The sequence below is a fragment of the Columba livia genome, chromosome 1 (assembly GCF_036013475.1).
Source record: "Columba livia isolate bColLiv1 breed racing homer chromosome 1, bColLiv1.pat.W.v2, whole genome shotgun sequence".
Classification (NCBI taxonomy): domain Eukaryota; kingdom Metazoa; phylum Chordata; class Aves; order Columbiformes; family Columbidae; genus Columba; species Columba livia.
Window position 1 is genome coordinate 29,947,687 of NC_088602.1, and position 18,966 is coordinate 29,966,652.

Consider the following 18,966-nt stretch of genomic DNA (forward strand, 5'->3'; position numbering starts at 1 on the left):
GCAAATATCTTCTCCATGAGCACAAGTTAGTGGGATTTTCAGTCCTGTCCCTTCTGGCACTGACTTCTAACACATCACTGCTGCTGTACTAAAAAGTGCCAGCATCAGTTCTGCATTGAGCATGGCGTGTTGACCAGATTCTTCCCTGGATTCACTTGTCCCAGTTGTAACTTGAGGAGTGAATGGGTTCATACTGTTGGAATACCATAATTAATTATTGATCTCATGCTATGGATTCTTCTTGGGGTGACTTTCACTTCTGGCCTGATCCCTCAAACTTGGTCTTAGCCCTTTCCTGATCTTTCTTAAGAAGTGTTTAGTTCCTTGAAGGGATTTATTTTATTCATCTTTACATTATGCCATTAAATGGCATACTTTGGTTTTGCAGCTGCTGGGTTATCTTCCCTTATCTTCCTTCTACGTACCCTCTGTTTTAAGAGGGAGCATTAAACTCCTGTTTTGCAAGACTGAAACTGAGTTATTGACCCAGATTATGCAAACAAAAAGCATGAGCAATGCTGCTTGGCTTCTGCATGTTGCCATTCTTCCGATCTTTTAGTTATAAGAGACTCTTACAGGAGGAATCAGTGATTTCTATATTTTTTTTGACTTTTCGTTGCAGAACTCTTTCACATTGTCACATTGATCCTTTCCAGAGTTGATCATCTTACATCCCTGCCAAAATAACGAATAAGTGGCAAGATCCTGGTTACTTTCACAAGTAATCATGAATTGTAAATGCTCCATAATATTTTAAATCATAGTTATTCTAGCTAAAAATCTTGATCTCTCAACAAGTTTTGCGGGAAATCTGTGGCAGATCTCATTAGGTGTGTGTTCCCATCCTTCCTCATCCATGTTATTGCCATTGGCAGGAGTTGCCAGGATTGTAGTGTTTAGCGCTGAGCCCCAGAGCTTGTGATCTGTGAATTCTGTGGAACTATCAGCTCAGTGTGCACTTGCTCACGGTTAGTGCTGGCATCAGAATGGCCAAGTGCAGCGTGCTGTTGGTGTGATGTCAGTTGACCTGATGTCTCTCTGTGATCTTAAATTATTTCCTATGGAAGAACAATTTGTGGATTTCTATCTCTGTGTTATAATTGCACACCATCGGATTGAAAAATATAAGAAAACATAATGCTGTTGTTAATTCCAAGTAGAGTTTCTCAGTCTATCAAGGGCTTGTTTTCTCAGCTGGGCTTGAATATTGTCATTCATCCTCAGTCCTTCAGTCCTCTGAGGATGAAATGCTGCATTTGCTTGGAATGTTAGATGTCTTTTCTTTTTATGGTTACCAGAAAAGCCTGCAAGGAAGGTTACTTGCAGATAGATTTTTTTTTTTAAGATTTTTTTTAGATACAAGAAGACAGAGAAGTTGACTGTCTCTTTAGAGAGAGTATCTAATCGTGCAACAACCTTTTATGAGATTTCTCGAGATGAAGCTGTCTGTAATTACCTGGGTACTAAAGCTTAACCAGTGCTAGTGTAATGTATGTGTGAGCCTGTATGTGCAGTCATTGCCAGAAGAACATTGCGCTCTCACCATCTACCCTGCCACTGCAGAGCTCTCTAATGCTTTTATTCAGCAAAAGCAGAAATTCAGGAGGAAGCATCAGGTGCACTGAAAAATCCAAAGTGTTCTGATTCTTGCTCACATTTTATGAGAGTGCATTTGTTGTGTTTGCTCCTGCCTTTTAGATTGTATAAAAAAAATGACTGTTTTTCAAACACAAATACATGTATTTTTCTCAATATGAGATGCTAGGGATTATGTAAATAAAAATAGCTGAGGTTTCCAGTTTGGAAATCAGGTTTAATGCTTTCATGTTCATCCTTTAAAAACAAGCAAGCAAAAAAACTTTTTCAACAGCTAGTTGCAAACTGCTTAACTAACCACTATGAACTAAGAAATGAAGCAAGTTTGTCACGGGTGCTTTTGTGGATTTGCATCAAGTTTTGAAACAGACCAGTAGTTTCCTGGCCTAACATAAAGTTGAGATTGAGAATTGGGATTTTTTTGGATGCTGCTCAAAAAGGAAAGTGTTGAGTTTGCCTCATTTTTTGGGCTTAACCCTTGTATTTGGTCAAGCAATGGAACTGTTTACACCACTAGAGTCATTGCTTTGGGGACTTTTTTTTTTTCCACTTTATAGCTACAGGGCTCCAGATGAAATGAGAATTTTGCTTGTACTGACAGTGGTATCACCAGCCAGGGATCTATCAGATTTTTCTGGAATTTTTAATTGTTGTAAATCTAGTCTATCTGTTCAGTGCTTCTGTAGTTGGATGTTTTGGTAAGGTTTCTTCTTCCCAGTAATCTGTGTGAGGTATCTGGATTTAAAAGGAGAGGCTGGAGTCTTTTGAATGCCTTGTGCTGTTTCTTAGAGGCTAAAGCATTGATTTTTGTTGTTGTTGTTTTTGGTTGGTTGTTTTTTTTGTTTGTTTGTTTGTTAAGTAGTTTAAAACTACTACTAGCCCTGGGCATTTTAGATGTTCTGTTGGCTGTTGCTGGTAAATAAATAATATCCTGACCATTGCTGTATTTTCAGGCTTCAAGCCTGCTGCACTGAAACTTGAATATATTTACAGTCTCTTTTGGGAATTAAAGCAAAAAAGAAATGCTCCCATTTATGTATGTCCCTGGACGGTATATTCGGTATTTGGAACTGAAACTTCTGTGTAGTTCTTCCCAGACAGAGGCAATACAATGGCACATGGCAAGCAACTCTTCCCTGTATGGGTAGCTGTGGCTACTGTTATCTGTTACCCAGAAGTGAGAACTCATTGTGCGTTGCAGTGTTGATTTTAATCTTAATCTCTGGTTTTCACTTACAGGACAGGCATGATTGTGGATACACCTGTTATGTAAAGTCTCTGCATTCCAATTCTATAGCATAACTACCATATTAGTTCACTTATTGAAGCTCAATTATTTTGAGTAGGTGATCCTGGCAGCTAGATTTTTTTGAGTTATATTTCTTCTGTAGGAGTCTTAGATTAACATTACCTTTTCATTCAGTTGTGCTTTTTATCTTGAACTGAGGAAAACACTGAGCTGAGAATGGGCCTGTTCTGCAGAAAATTGTTTGAACAAAAGAACGCTGCAGTGAAGGAGTTCTTCCTGCTGAAATTCTAAAGAAAGTATTCTATTGATTCTGAATTTTAGACCAGTTTTTAAAAGTTGTTGTTCCCACTTGGTTTGGAACTCTCAACTTCACGCATCACGTTGCCTTGAAATGTTTAAAGTGTTGGATTAAATTATGGGTGTCTTGCTTGTAATGTACTGTACCTGAATCAAATTATAAGTATCTGTAGAGGGGTTATAAGTGTGTTTACATAGAGTGACTTGTCATCTGTAACCTTACTTTTTTTTTTTTTTTCCAAAGCAGTATGTTCACAGATTTAAATTCCTTTACAGCTCCATTTACCTCTAAATTCCCCTCTACCTGGAAGTGAGTTGACTAAGGAACCCTTTCGATGGGATCAGAGGTTATTTGCTTTGGTTCTCCGTTTGCCTGGTGTTACAGCACCGGAAACGGAGCAGATGACGGGGGTACCAGTGGATGACTCCGCAATCACACCTATGTGCGAAGTCACAGGAGGTGGGTGCCCTGGTTTCTTTTGAAAAGTCAGGGCTTTTGAAAATGAAAATTAATTCAATTTAGCTCTATTAATTATGTACATGTGGTGGAATAAGTATTTCTAAGTTCTTATATTGTAAAAGTTCGGAACTCTGATACAATAAAACTAAAGACACTTACTGCATTAAAGCTACAGACAACTTAATGTAAGAATTGAGTCTGTTCAGCAGTATAGTTTTGCTAAATTCATGGTATAGTCTGATCTAAAGAAACCAAAAATGAAAGAAACCTGTTGGGTTGTGGTTGGTTGGTTTGTTTGTTTGTTTTGGGTTTTTTTGTTTTGTTTTTTCCCCTCCAAAGCATGTAGAATTTCTGCAATGTGGAATTTCTGCAATGTAGAATACATAATAATTCTCCAAAATTGTTACTTCTTGCTCCATCATAATTTATATTCTTAATCTCTTAGAAATTATATTCCAGATTAAACTCATGCATTAATTTTATAATTTTTTGTAAAAGTTTTTCATTACATCCCGTATTAAAAACATGATGATTCTTCTGATACATTGGGGTGGGGGTATGTTAGAAAGCAAGCAGTGATCTAAAAAGCATTCCAAAAGGATTTGATTCCGATGCTTTCTGACTGTAATGTAGGCTATACTAACAGTGCTTTGACTGAAAGTCATGGACAGTTAAGTGTTGATGTCTGTCACAAGGGGGAGCCCATTTTCCGTGAATGCAACTAAGAATTTGAGTTCAAGTCATTAAGGGGCTAAAACCCAAAGATTTCCAATGAGGTGCCTGTAACACTGTCACTGCTTCACTAGGCTGCTTTGCTGCTTAAACAAAGAAGGACTGTTTGGTAACAGCTTTGAATCAGTGATCCATATATAAATTAATATGTGTGGTGGGTAAAGTTTTGAATAATCCCAGTTAAAATAAGGGCAGAAACACTGAGGCACCTTAACCTTGACTGTTTTTTTTAGGTCGATCATATTGTGTGTGCTCTCCAAGAATGCTGAATCAGTGTCTTGAGTCATTGGTGCAAAAAGTGCAAAGTGGAGTGGTAATAAATTTTGAAAAAGCTGGACCAGATCCTTCACCAATTGATGGTACTTGAGATTTTTTTTACACTGTGATATCAAATGACAGGGATGACTATCAATACAGTTTAGTTAACTTAATGTAATAGTTGCCAAAAGAAAAGGAAAACTGTTTCAATTTAAAAGACGTTACTACATGAAGTACCTGCTGTGTCTGAAATTCTGTTGTGCTATTTCAAAATACTGGCTGTAGCTGCTAGATGCTGTGTAAAACCTCTGTGTTTGGTCATAGTACTCAGGTAGTCTTAAACACAGTTTTTCATGTCAAGTTACATGGGTTCATGAGTTTTAAGCAGTAGTTTTCAAGCAACTAGAAATGTAAATAGCTTAATATGAAAATACTGTGGGTTTATACACTCATTGTTTTTTGTTTAGTGTAGTAAAGTGGCTGCATTAAGAGTTAAAATAACAAATATGACTGTGCAGCCTTAACTTCTCATTCTAAATGGCTTAGCTGGCTGTTACTGGGAAGTATTTGTGAATTTTTTTTTTTTTCAGATCCTGCTTTTCTGCAATAAAAGTTAGTCCAGCAGTATTAGTCATGTGTATCTGTTTTTTTAATGCTTGGAGATTTGAAGGTTATCTGGTAATAATAATGGGAGGAGAAAGAATGTGATTATTGTGAAGGGCTCCAGATAATTGTCTTTCTCAGCTCTGATCCTGTAAATGTTCAATGCATATGTGGTTTCTCATAGTTCCTGAGTTTTTGCAGAAATGCCTACTGACAGCTATCTGCTATTCTTAGAAATAATATTAACTGCAGGAAGAGCTTCCCTGGGGGTATAGTTCTTAAACTTTTCACAGTTGTTTAATACTCTTTTTGAGTTTTAACACTATTTTGACTCATAAAGCCTTTTTCTTCTGTAGATGGGCAGGTGGATATATCTAGACCCTTTGGACCACAACCTTGGCACAGCTGTCACAAACTTATTTATGTCAGACCAAACCCTAAAACTGGGGTTCCTATAGGTCATTGGCCTGTTCCTGAATCCTTTTGGCCAGATCAAAATTCTCCAACACTGGTATGTAATGAAGTTAGATAAGGCTAAGGGTTTGTGCATGGGGGAATATTCCAGAATTTTCTGTCCACTTCTTTTAAAATATCTTGAGATACATACTTTATTGTACCAAATGTAAAAACAATGTTGACCCAAGAGGGAATGACACGCGTAAACTTGTGTTGCAGTTATCTCAGATAAATTGCTAATGAGCACATAAAATTATAGGGTTTGTTTTTTAGTGACTTTGAAGCATTAAGAAACTGCCTGGAACAGATTTATTTCTTGACCTAGTACATGCATGTCGTGTTTCTGTTTGAACTCTGTTAAAGTATCAAACCAGAAATAAGGTGGCCCTTTGATAGCCTATCAAATTCCAGTGCCTTGCAGATGGTATTAATAGAAGATAGTATGATCTCCTCAATTTTGAAACCTTATGATAGTTTGTTCTAGCAGGCAAACGTAATTTCATTTGCAGTTGTGCACTTTCGCCATACCTTCAATTTATCTTAAATGGAGACACTCACTTCATTTTCTCAAATACAACCCACAGAATTAATTTTATTTGTTCTCTTTCATAAAAAATGTATGTGACTGCCTTTTGTTTTGTTTGAGAAATTATTATTATAGTATATTTTTGTATTTCCACTCATCTTTGAAAATGATTGAAGAAGAATTAATGCAGTTGTATAATTATTCCCTACATTTTGTGATTATTTTTACAGAATTATTTTTCAACTGAAACTAGTGTGCTGACTAGCAAACTCGTTGAACTTTTCCAAAATTTTACCTCCTCTGTTTAACAAAATATAAAGTCCTTTGAAATACTTTGGAATGTGGTCTGTGGGCACATTCACTGAACAATGTGAATGTCCTTCTGAACTACAACGTAAACTAGCATATATGAATAAAAGTAAATTTTCTGTAGTCGTTTAAAAAAGCAAAACGCCATTGTGTATTGAATATTAAAAAGCTGCTCTGTAGGAAAACTCCTGTGTACTCCCTGTAATCACCATCAATGGCACATCTGCCTCCATTCACCCTATTGAGTCAGTGCAGTGTGTCTGCCACTGCAGATCATGATTTGGATTGCTATAATAGATCTTGCCAAGTGAAGAGTTATTAAACTAATCTGCTAAAGTCATGAGATTTGACTTACCCAAATGTTGAGAAGATGAGAAAAAATTATCTCAATTGTAGCATGTCTAGCTCTCATAACTGCATAAAGCACTGGACTATTATGTGTGCAGCTCGATTCCTGTTGTCATTTGGAATTCCACGTTGGACTTCCCTTATGCAATGCTGGAGAGCTACGTTTGCTGATAGTGTATTTCCTTACTATTCTGAAAAAATAGTGTTTAAACTTAGTATGTGTTGTAACTCCTGTCTATTCAAGAGTCCATAGTTAGGTACTTTTATTTTCCTTCCTGTTACCTGACCCACAGTGGAGTTGTCTCAAACAGTCCTACCCCAATAACTGTTTTGCATATTGTAGGTGATGATACGATCAAGGCTTTCGTAAATGAAAGTCTGCTAATAATTATGTTGGCAGATCACCATGTAAATAAATGGATGCTCCCACTGCTCTGAACTAAAAATAATTCTGTTGTCCAGCCAAGGGTTATTGGACTTCTCAAGTTCAGCTTTTTGCAGCATTTTTATTGCAAGTATAATTGCTTCATGGCTTGGTCAAAAACTCCACCACAACTATTTATTTGAGGCATTGTTTTTGGAGAGAACTGTGGTTCCTTCAGTTGGTTGGGCCTCCTGTTTTGTGTGTGCTTGGACAGTCACTTTCCTCAGAGGGGAGACACTTCAGGCACAACCAGTTCTGTGGGCAGATAACCTTTGAATGGGTCATCCTAAAAGGAAGAGGCTAGAGTTTATAGACATAGAAAAATGTCTTTCAAGGTGAGGTGGTAGGAAGGTCCAAGAAACCCAGTGTTTCCTGAGTTCGTCATATATTTATTAGTTACCTTCTTGTAAAGAGAGTAAGTGGAAGGAGGCTTCCCAGTTGAGCTCTTCCCCAGATTCTAGTGGCCTTTGGAGGAGGCTTGGGGGTAAGTACAAGAGCTTATGTTCCTTTCCTGAAAACTCTTCAATGGAAGGTGTGCAGCTCTAATTTTCATCACACATAAAAATCAGCTTTCCCTTTCTGCAAAAGAAATTTCAAATATCATGTTGATTTATACTTGAAATGTGAGGTACAAAGGCCTTTTCCCCATGATTAATAAAAAGATTAAAATCTGAACTACTTGAAATTGTTTGAATTGAAATATTTTTTCACAGGCCTAGTTAAAATATAAGTTTTTCTAAGGCTTCTTTTTTTTTTCAGAATTCTGGCTGTTCTCAGTCATTATAATTCAGTCTGAATTTTGTAACTGTAATGTTAGCCAAGGAGGAAAAGCACTGGAGAAAGTCAGTACATGCAAATTACAGTACCTTTTTCTGTGGGCAATAGAAAGGGGCATGCCCCAGACTAGCAGTGAAGATGTTTTTTGTCCCCACTGGGATTTACTTCCATTAGTAAAGATTTTGTATATATGCAAGAAGTTTTACTTGAATAGTGTTCTGGACTTACTAGGTAAAATAACTGGCATTTATTGAGAAAAGAAGATTTCTTCAAATTTAAAACCAGTGCTAGCATCATAAATTAACTGCTTAGGACTCATTAACAATAAATATTAATCTGGTATTGAATAGGCTCCTTAAATATGTCTGTTTTTGAAGAAACTGTGTTGCTTTAATTGTCATACGTAGCACAACTACTTTTTAATCATTGTGCAGACTTACTAACAATGGGATGCTTATGTTTAGCCACCTCGCACATCTCATCCTGTGGTGAAATTCTCCTGCACTGACTGTGAACCGATGGTCATTGACAAACTGCCTTTTGATAAATACGAGTTAGAACCTTCACCACTGACCCAGTTTATCCTGGAAAGAAAATCCCCACAGACCTGCTGGCAGGCAAGTAGAGTGCATACTGAATTTATAGATTGCTGTTCTTCATGGAGTTTACTCTTATAGTCAAGATGGGATGTGAAATTTCAGAACACAGTAATTTGAATTTACAGATGATATAATGTGTTTTATTGCAGGTGTACGTGAGCAATAGTGCAAAATACAGTGAACTTGGTCATCCTTTTGGTTACTTGAAAGCTAGTACAGCGCTGAATTGTGTGAATTTATTTGTGATGCCTTACAATTATCCAGTCCTCCTTCCACTGCTAGGTAAATACCACTTCATAAAAAGTTTTCTTACGTGGTAGGCAATTTAAAACTGTATCTCATCTAAATAGATTACTGCAAGTAGTGCCAGTATTAATCACACATCTGTAGAAAGGTGTAATGCTGAGCAATGAATTTGTCATGAGTAACTTGTTTCAGTTGTCACCAGTTGGCTGACCTTCATGACTCAGACTCAATGTGTAAGATTTACTTAATCATGGTTCTTTCAGGTATGTTTTGGTCTCACTTCTTTCATTATTTTAGCAGCCATTTTTCCCAATGTGTTGTCTCAGTTACCAATTCAATTTTATAAATAATTTATCAGGTTCCATCTTCTGACTGCAGCATTAATCTTGTGTGTGTATATTTAGTTTAGTTTTATATATGTAAAAGTACATATACTAATTTAAGCATTGAGAAATTGGCATTTCTTTGAGAGTTTCTTTTGTTAGAAAAAAAGGTGCAATTCTGTCTAGACGTGCCTTTCATTTTTTTCTCTTTTATTTTTATAACCATCAGATGACTTGTTTAAAGTACACAAGGCAAAGCCTACATTGAAATGGCGACAGTCATTTGAAAGCTATTTGAAGACAATGCCTCCTTATTATCTTGGGGTAAGATGACTTACTGTGTTAAAATGTCTGTTTTGTTATGTAACTAGTAGGTACCTTTCCACTATGGATGCATTGCCCATTTCAAGTAGAATATATATTAATTTAAGAGAGAATAGCTAAACATTATGCATAATGATAGTTACTGTTTCACTGGAGTGCTGTGGAAGGCTTGAGACCTGAATGTTATGAAAATTTCATCAGATGTGCCTTGTACATAAATGATATCTCTGTTAATATTTAAGTTTGTATGAACAGAACAATGCTTTAAAACAACAAAAAAGATGCTGCCATGGAAGTCTGTTTTTCTTCTTTTCTAACTTTGAGGACCTAAAGTTCTATTTGAAATGGATAGAGTTATTTGAACATATACATACAGCACTTATCAAGTTAAATATGACTATATAATATATTCCCTGTTTCAGCCTTTGAAGAAAGCTGTGAGAATGATGGGAGCACCAAACCTTATAGCTGACAATGTGGAATATGGACTTAGTTACAGTGTCATTTCATATCTCAAAAAGTTGAGTCAGCAGGTAATGTTGAAGCAAAAGAGCAGTAAAAACTTATTATAATATCAGGGTAGTCTTAAAATACTCAAGTTCAATGGCTTTGAAGGAAAAAAGAGCAGAAAGATCAAGCTTAATACCTTCCTCTAAGTAATTAGCAAAAAAGTAGTTTGTTTTTCTGGATTTAAAGAAAACTTGACATTTAAATATAGACTTCATAGACTGAACTATAAAGATATATAGAGGTACAAATTGAGATTGTTTTGGGTTGTGGGTTTTTTTGTTTTGTTTTTGTATTTAAGGAGCTTTTTTACTTGTACAGACAGTAACATACTTTTGTCCAAAAGAAAACATGTTGTCTTAAATTAGATGTTAAAGATGTTCTAGTATTTTTTTCAGAAAATAGAGATTTGTACTTTGTACATCTGAATCAAACAAAGTGTCCTTTCTTTGGCTTGTGAAATGAAATGGAAGGTGTTCAGTTAATATAAAATAAACTGAAATAATTCTGAATCTCAAATAAGGATGCAGACGTAGAAGTAGAAAGTGACCTTTTGAAATTGTTGACTGTGTTCAGAATAGTGCCCGTATCTTTCATTGTCTCCTGCACCAGCTAAAGCGTTTCTACCTGACTGCCTCCACTTTTATTTTATTGAACTGTGCATGTCAAGTTTTCTTGTTCAAGATAATGCAGTAGGCTTGAAACTTCAAGAGGCAGTGCTGAAGGTAATTGTAACTTAGCTAATGAGTTCTTATGGACCACCTTTTTCTTAAAAGATTAATATAAATGATTATTTTTCCTCTTGAAGGTTACAGTATATCCTGTTAAGTCATAGTCATATTGCTCAGTATTCTGTGAAGTGAACTAATCTCTCAACCTAGACATCTTAGACTCCTGAAATGTAATGACATGCACTGCAAATTGTACTTAAAGCTTTTCTAACTTCTAAAAGGCTCTGCCAGTAGAGATTCAGTATTCTTAAGAAGTACATATGCAGATTTTGAGTAGTCTACAAATTTCTGTGAAACTGCAAAACCAACATTGGCAAGTGCTACTAAATTACTTTTGGCTCTTTGTTCAACTGTATTCTGCCAAAAAGCTAGAGTTTATGAACATGTTTCATTTTGGTACAAAACTAATGTGATATTGGGGCTTTAGGTCTGTCTAGTCAGAATCAGGTATTATCATGTATTTCATATTTACTAGTGTTATGACTACTCATATTGAATTTTTAAAAAGTTTATACCATTATATGACTGATCACAACTATAGTTGTGGGAGAATCGGTCCTTTGAAAGTTAATGTTTAGCTTTTACTGTAGAAAACAGTTTATGGGAGCACAGATAGATTTGCAGAGAACTACTAGTCAAATTATGGCATTTTATGAAAATAAAAGCATTGCATGCATATTGGTGCTTAGATACTATAATGGGCAGCAGAGGAGAAATATGCAGAAGATGTAGGCACAAACTGTTCACTATATTTAAAGTTGTAGTAAGCATTAAGTGGTTATGTATTAAGCACTCCTTAAGCACTCATCCTGGGTATGGTCGTCATAATATATTAGCACATTGTTGAATCTTCTAGGTAGGAATTTAAAATGAATAAGTCTGACTAATCCTTTTGAGAGTATATTGTCAATTTTATTTATTTATTTATTTCAAATTAAGGCCAAAATAGAGTCCGATAGAGTCATTGGCTCTGTAGGCAAAAAGGTAGCGCAAGAGACTGGAATTAAGGTCAGAAGCAGATCACACAACCTGTCTATGGCACATAGGAACGATTTTCAACATCTGCTACAGGGGATTACTGGGGAAATTCCTCATAGACCTCTAGACCTCAATATGAAGGAGTATGCTGGGTTCCAAATAGCTTTGCTGAATAAGGTAAGCACCACTGTGTGTAATGTTGTTATTTTCAATATACTTCCATTGAAATGCTGGATATTGTTTCATATGTGGTATTAATTGGAACTTTATTTACTGGAACCATAGGATTTGAAACCTCAGACTTTTAGAAATGCTTATGACATACCCAGAAGAAATCTTTTGGATCAGTTAACACGAATGAGATCTAATTTACTGAAGAGTACTCGCAAGTTCCTCAAAGGACAAGATGAAGGTTAGATAACAGTTTATTTTTTGCCTACCTGTGATATGATAGGTATTAAAAACAATGAAGACTGTGACAAAAAGTGTAGTTCTTTAAAACTTAGTGGATGTCTGATATTGCCATTAAACCATGCTTTTTTAGATTTTTTTTTTTTTTCTTAAAATAACTTATTGGAATAAAAAATGACAAGGACAGAGAAGATGTGGATTCATGGCTCTGTCCTTTAGTCTGTATGAGGAGACTTGGGCTTTTACATAAGATTCTTTGTTTACTGCTTTTTGCCTACTTTCATGATATATCTGAGAAAAAAACCACAGGGCAGTTCTGAACGTGACAATCTCTCTCCATAGAAGCGGATTGTGAGCAGTTGAAAAGTAAACTTGCTCACTGGGTGCTGCCAGTGTGATTATTTTGCCCTTTAGGCCAGCAGCAAATAGTTCAGTGGTCTACTAATTTATTCCTTTACCTTTCTGCTGTGTCTTCTAGTAGTGCTTTATGGCATCAAACAGAAGACAATTAAATAAGTGGAGAAAAAGAGAAGGGCAGTGTAAGGGCGAGTGTTGGATTAGTCCTGCCACCACTTAGGTCAGATTTACATCTGTGTTCAAGTGAAGTTGCTCTTCGGGGAGGGGATATTTCTGCTAACATATATTTTGCTTGATCAAAGATGTGGCAACTTTAAATCTATAACAAGTTTAGAATCCTGTCCTATGGATTTTAAAGATTTATTGATTCCAATGGTCAAAAATTACTGTTGCTTTGGGAGAATGCTAGCCTAAACAATTAAATTTTAAGTGGCTAAAACTGGGCAGAGTTATGTCAAAACTGTATGCAACGTGGCATTACTACTTTGCATTAATGCAGCTTTTGTTTGTAGTAATGTTTTTGTTATAATTTGTTCCCAGTCTCAGTTTTTTCACCCATCTACCCTGTTGAAATGTCATGGGACACATTGGAAAACTGACATCCATGCATGACAACTACTGCTTATTTCCCTGTCATAATGGTGAATACACAAGATGTGGATTCACTTAAGCAAGTTCCCTCCACTCAAAACATGATGCTAGAAATACCATTTAGGCAAGAATAATGGTGAGGTTCACACATCTATTTTGTTAATGCATTTGATAAAAGAGTGAAAACTGGTGGTGTGAAGTGGATATAGACTAAATTCTTATAAGGCAAGCAGTATTATATATTAATAAATCCTTTTGTTGTGATAGATCAAGTTCACAGTGTACCTATAGCACAAATGGGAAACTACCAGGAGTATCTAAAACAAATACCTTCTCCACTCCGAGAGCTTGATCCAGATCAACCACGACGGCTTCATACATTTGGCAACCCATTCAAATTGGACAAAAAGGTGACTTTTCTGTAAAGCTTTTGTCTGTGCACTACTGATTAGACCATTGTTGAGATTTTGATTGTGGGGTGACAATAAAACTGTGGCAGATGTATTGTTAACCCCCTCTTCCTCCCCTCTCCCTACTTAGCCCCTCCCTCTTCTCCCTTCCCATTAAGGACACGTGATTGGGAGGGAAAGAAGGACAGGGAGAAGAGAGTTGGAAAAATGAAAAATGCGCTACTAATGCTACTAATAAAAATAGAGAAAATAATACAAAATATACAAAACCAATCTTGAAAGTCCCAGCAGCTGCTCTGGCACCCAAAGTCCTGGACTGGACTCTGCAGCCAACTGGAGCTGGATTCAGTCTGTCACTAGGCCTCAGCTTGCAGGGATGACTAGCAAGGTCCTCTCCTAATGTCGGCCATAAGGAAGAAGTTATGAGATCCTTGTGATCTCCCACTTTTATATGAAGTGTATCATGTGAATGGGATGGTATACTCAGTTTGGTCAGTTTCAGTCACTACTTCTCCTTGCCCCTTTTGTGGGACGTACATCCATTCTATCAGTCCAGTGACCTTGCATACCATTGCTATGTCTACAAAAACGTGTATTTGGCTTTCAGGAAAGCACAGTTAGTAAGACGACTTAAGCTGACAGGAAAATTCACTAAAAGAGAAACTTGTTTTTAACAAAACCAGGACAACCATTCATCGAGCAATGTATTAGAGAAACAAGTATTTGGAAAAGTACTGCTTATAAAAAAAGCATCTGGGATGTTTTTCTATCAATACTGTACAGTATTGAGCAGTCTTTATTGGAAACCAGTATTATGCCTCTGAATTCTATTACAAGTTAAATACGTTTGTCACTGTAGTATAGGTAATACCTAGTCATGTTTCCTTTACCAAACTTCCCCCATAAAAAAACTTGCCATAACTTCAAGAGTGTGGACGCTGTCTTTTGTCCAAATATATCTTGAACTTGACCAAATTACCAATATCATTCAGAGCTCTTCTTTTATATGTTTGAGTCATTTTGCAGTTACTGAAAAAGAAGTTTGACAGCCCACTCAGTTGTCTTACCTCGCAGACTGTTGGATAAAGGTCTTTAGTCAAGGAAGATTTTCATATGGCTTTTCCATGTTACTTTGGTTGATGCTTGAGAATTCAGTAAATAATAGCATGTTGTACATAGTTGCCTTTTAGATGGTAAACATCATCATAACCTCAAAGCATTAATTATATTTTATATTATGTGTTTTTGGTGTAAAGTTTAAGAATTCCTCTCATTAAATTAATTACAGGGAATGATGATAGATGAAGCAGATGAATTTGTGTCAGGACCTCAAAATAAACATAAAAGACCTGGAGAACCAAATATGCAAGGGATTCCGAAAAGACGACGTTGTATGTCCCCCCTGCTCAGAGGTCGACCGCAAACTCCTCCGGTTGTGAATAACCACATTGGAGGAAAAGGGCCACCGACACCGATCACACAAGCACAGCCTGACCTTGTTAAACCTATTCCTATTCACAAAAGTAAGTGAATCTTCTTCATCTTTAGAGAGTTTGCTTTTTAATTTATACAAAACCTATTTTATGTAGAAATGCCATTGGCTGATTTCCCAGACATGGCAATTTTATCCCTCATTTTTGAAAAGGAAATATTTGAGCGCGTGTCTGGGGTTAATTACAGAAAGAGTTAACATGGTCCTTCAGACAGAAGTCTCTTTAATAGTATAAACAACATATTTCCTGTATTAAATGAGGAGACAACGTAAACAGTCAGAACCACTTTCTTCTTTTGCCTGAGAATTCAGACCTTCCAAAAGTATCACAACATGAAGCTAATTTGAATTTTGCTGTAGTGAAGTGAATTCACTTCACTTAGTTTAGAGCTGAGGTGCTGTGTAACAGTCTTGTTCACTGTTGAGCACTAAAGTTGAGTTCAGTTTACTGGGGAAAGACAAACACATGGTGAAAGCACATTTTACAGGTGCTTTTTCTTTTGTTGATAGTCCATATAGCAATTTCCTTTTTCATATAAAGAATATACCTGTGATTTTTTTTTTTTTTTAAGCCATTAATTGCCAGGAGATATAGTAATGTGCTCAGTGTTATAACCCACATACATGTTTTCTTACGTCTGGCATGTACAGTAGATTATGCAAGTTGAAGCTTAGCTTTTTGCAAGAGTTTAATACTGAACTAACTTATCAGCTTCTATCAGATAATAATGTGAAAGTGACAAATGTAATTTTTTTTTCTTTCAGCATCAGAAACAAATAATGAGGTTACAATGGATGATGTGGTTGAGAATCACGTTACAGACCCACTTTCATCAGATGTTTTCCCAAATACTGTGGATTCAGAGTTTTCAATGTCCTCTTCTCTGTTCAATTCCCTGGACCGACCGGCAGCTCACACAGAGGATGTAGGCCATGAACATTTAGGAAATAACTTGAATGTTGATGGGTTTTTGGAGAATCATGAGGAATCGGGTAGTAAAGAACAGAGTACTGAAGAGAACCTGCCAGTGTCTTCACCCAGCAAAGGGAAAAAACCAGTGCATTGCAGAAGTTCCAGAGAGATTAATATAGAGCTAAGAGCACAAATTATGAAAGAGATCCGAAAACCAGGAAGAAGTAAGTATACCAAATCTCTCTTTCAGATGATTGGCATGAGACCTAGACAAAGAATTCATATTAGGTCACTGTTTTAGAAACATACTCAACCATGAGGCTGAAGCAAAATAAATTTAAAGCTGAAAAAGATTTATTTTAAAACCTCTGCTAAAAATTTCCTGGGTGAGTGATTAAAACATTGTTATACCTATTAATGTTCATGAAAGTCATGTTTTTTATATTATCAGTATCACAATTAGCTTGTTAGGTGTTCCAGTAATATCCTAACCTGCATTACCCTGTGTTTTTTAATGTTAGTTTTCATTAAACAGTGTGTCATCACTACAGGCCTGGTTGATAGGAGATATTCAGCTTTTGCAAGCTTTTAGGATAAAATCTGTTGATTTCACTCAGATCTATTACAACAGGTATCTGTATAGGCATTTCTTACATAACTGTGATTTTGCTCTTCTCTTTAAGAGTATGAAAGAATCTTCTTTTTACTGAAGCATGTGCAAGGAAACTTACAAACGCGACTGATATTTTTACAAAATATTATTAAAGAAGCTTCAAGGTAGGTAACTGAGTTGTGTTAATCTTATAAAACTACACCATATACTTCCATACGTAACTGCTTGACAACTGTGCAGTTCTGTGGAACTTGGAACACAATGCAAGTAAACAATTCCCTGGAAAACAAACAAAAACAGCCAACCAAAAAAACAGAAACACAAGAACTTTCTGATGTGTGTTATTGCCTCAGATTTTGTCCTGAAAATGTTGGCAGCTGTAACTGCCAAATCACCATAAATGTAGATGGACAGTGGTTTAGAAAGAGAAGATAAATGTAGAAAATCATTTGTGTTCCAAAGTTCAAGTGTGAGCATACTGCTAACTTGAAAAACTGACAGAACTGCATACTACTGTGAATTAGGCTTTCAGAAACAGTGGAAATTCATTATTCTGCCTCAACTCAATCTTGTCCTAAAGCCAGTTTTGAGATCCAGGCATGCTCTGTAAAGACACCTCTCTGTTCTTCAGATTTATTTTTTTAGAGATACTGTAGTTCTCTCTGAGGATGTGGGAACGGGGATATAGTTTGCCAGTGGAGCAGAGAGACTTGCTGAGGACTTAAAGCCAATGTTGTTAATCCAGGTAGAAACTGTTCATTACAGCATCCTTAGACTGACCATACTTGTTTAGCCTTCTACATCTTTACTAAGAGGAAAGAAAGGAATAACATATAATTGATTGGAACCAACAGTGTGTGAACTGAACTAATAATTCTATCAGCTTGCTTGCATCATGAGTATAACTGGACCTTTAAGGCTTATTTTCAGAAGCCTCAAAGAATAGTTGATTTTTTTTTCTCTAGTCTGTTTTTGTAGTATTCAGCTTTTTATAGATTTTTTTTTTCCTGTGACATTATTATACAAATTTATGATTAAATAAAAGTCAAAGTAATTTTTTGATAAAACCGTGCTGAGAGTTTAAGGTAGACTGAACACTGGGTGTTCATACAGCACCTCTAACCTTCTGCTGCCAGCACAGTGGGGCAAGTAGATATATCTAGATCATGCTCATCCTGTAGCAACAATTACTATATTATGCTTTTGCTTGATTTGCCTATTGTTATATCACCTGGTCAGAGTTGTTCCGCAGCCTTTAGATCATATATGCTTCTTCACTGTCTGAGCACACCGAAACAATACTGTTGCTCCTGGAGTCTGTGTCAGCCCTTAGAGGCGTTGGAGTATTTGCACCTCTAGAATTAGGCTCTTTAGGTCATCTGTAATTCTTATTTCTGTTGCATAGCCTCTCTATTCCAGTTATCTTGAGTTGACTCCCTACAAAATTTGGCAGCAGTTGAGTGTTGCTGTTGAATGCATCAGAATTAAATCTTGTCTCTCACCATAGCAAACAGTTTTCTGTATCTACTAGTGGAAAAAGTTGGCAATTCTGTTTTCTCTTGACTGTTGTTAAAGTTTAATTTTTATTGGTTTGAGTGTAGGGACATCTTAATCTCTTTCCTTCCTCTTCTTTCCTAGGCTAGATTTTTATAATGTGGTCATTTTATCCACCTGCATAACACTGCCAACAATCCCTATGCAGTTCTCTGCTTCTCTCTTTATCCAGGCAAACTATCACATTTAACCAAGGTTCCCTGTGGGAAACATCTCTGGACTCTCTGGAGTTGTCAACATAGTCTTGTTTTGTTAACTGATCGCTGACCTTTGCAATGGTGTGGAATGCAATTCTGATTTGGGGTGCCTGCTGTCTTGCCCTGCTCTAAGGAGCTCTGACTCTGAACACAGAGTTAAGAAAGCTCTTGAGCATTTCAGCAAGAAAGTGTGTGTTTAAAAACAGTCCCCATTGAATTCTGGACGTTAATTCACTAGAGAATTGTGAGGGGAGAGGAAAGTTTCTAAAACAATCCACAGTTTTCAGTTTTCTTTGGAAACTAACTGCCTCGCAGTTCCTCTTGTGACAGCAGAAAAGCTATCACTTTTGAAAGGTAGAAATCAAGATGCAGTAGATAGTTGATCACAAAAATATTAAAGATGAGGAGATACCACATCTCTGTTTCAAATTCTTGGATATTTCTATTCTGGAAAAGATTTTGCTCGTGCTTAGTTATACACATTTGGCTCAGCCTGGCAGGTGGTATTAGTGCTTACAAGGAGCCCTTACTGAAAACAAGAGACATGACTTACCAGTAGATCGCTATGACTTTGGATGCACAAATTGAAGAATTATTTGGGAAAGGGCTAAAAGAAATTAGCCTGTGTAGTGGAGATGTCTTCAATGTTTCTGGAATTGGCATAGCAATGCTTTTATGGTCCTAG

The 18,966-nt window shown here is 36.4% G+C and overlaps 1 protein-coding gene across 2 annotated transcripts in view; it reads left to right on the top strand.

Annotated features, from left to right (window-relative positions):
* The window catches only part of INTS6 (integrator complex subunit 6), a 44,332-nt gene that overhangs the window by 22,195 nt on the left and 3,171 nt on the right, over window positions 1–18,966 (top strand). The window contains exons 5-17 of one of the 2 annotated variants that reach the window (XM_065052995.1): window positions 3,419–3,602; window positions 4,568–4,693; window positions 5,552–5,706; window positions 8,500–8,652; window positions 8,784–8,916; window positions 9,433–9,527; window positions 9,950–10,060; window positions 11,705–11,920; window positions 12,029–12,155; window positions 13,370–13,512; window positions 14,801–15,035; window positions 15,770–16,141; window positions 16,601–16,694. In XM_065052995.1, coding sequence (XP_064909067.1) covers window positions 3,419–3,602; window positions 4,568–4,693; window positions 5,552–5,706; window positions 8,500–8,652; window positions 8,784–8,916; window positions 9,433–9,527; window positions 9,950–10,060; window positions 11,705–11,920; window positions 12,029–12,155; window positions 13,370–13,512; window positions 14,801–15,035; window positions 15,770–16,141; window positions 16,601–16,694 — 2,144 coding nt within the window. The remainder of the gene's footprint in view (window positions 1–3,418; window positions 3,603–4,567; window positions 4,694–5,551; window positions 5,707–8,499; window positions 8,653–8,783; window positions 8,917–9,432; window positions 9,528–9,949; window positions 10,061–11,704; window positions 11,921–12,028; window positions 12,156–13,369; window positions 13,513–14,800; window positions 15,036–15,769; window positions 16,142–16,600; window positions 16,695–18,966) is intronic. The other variant, XM_065053004.1, reaches the window with a different exon arrangement.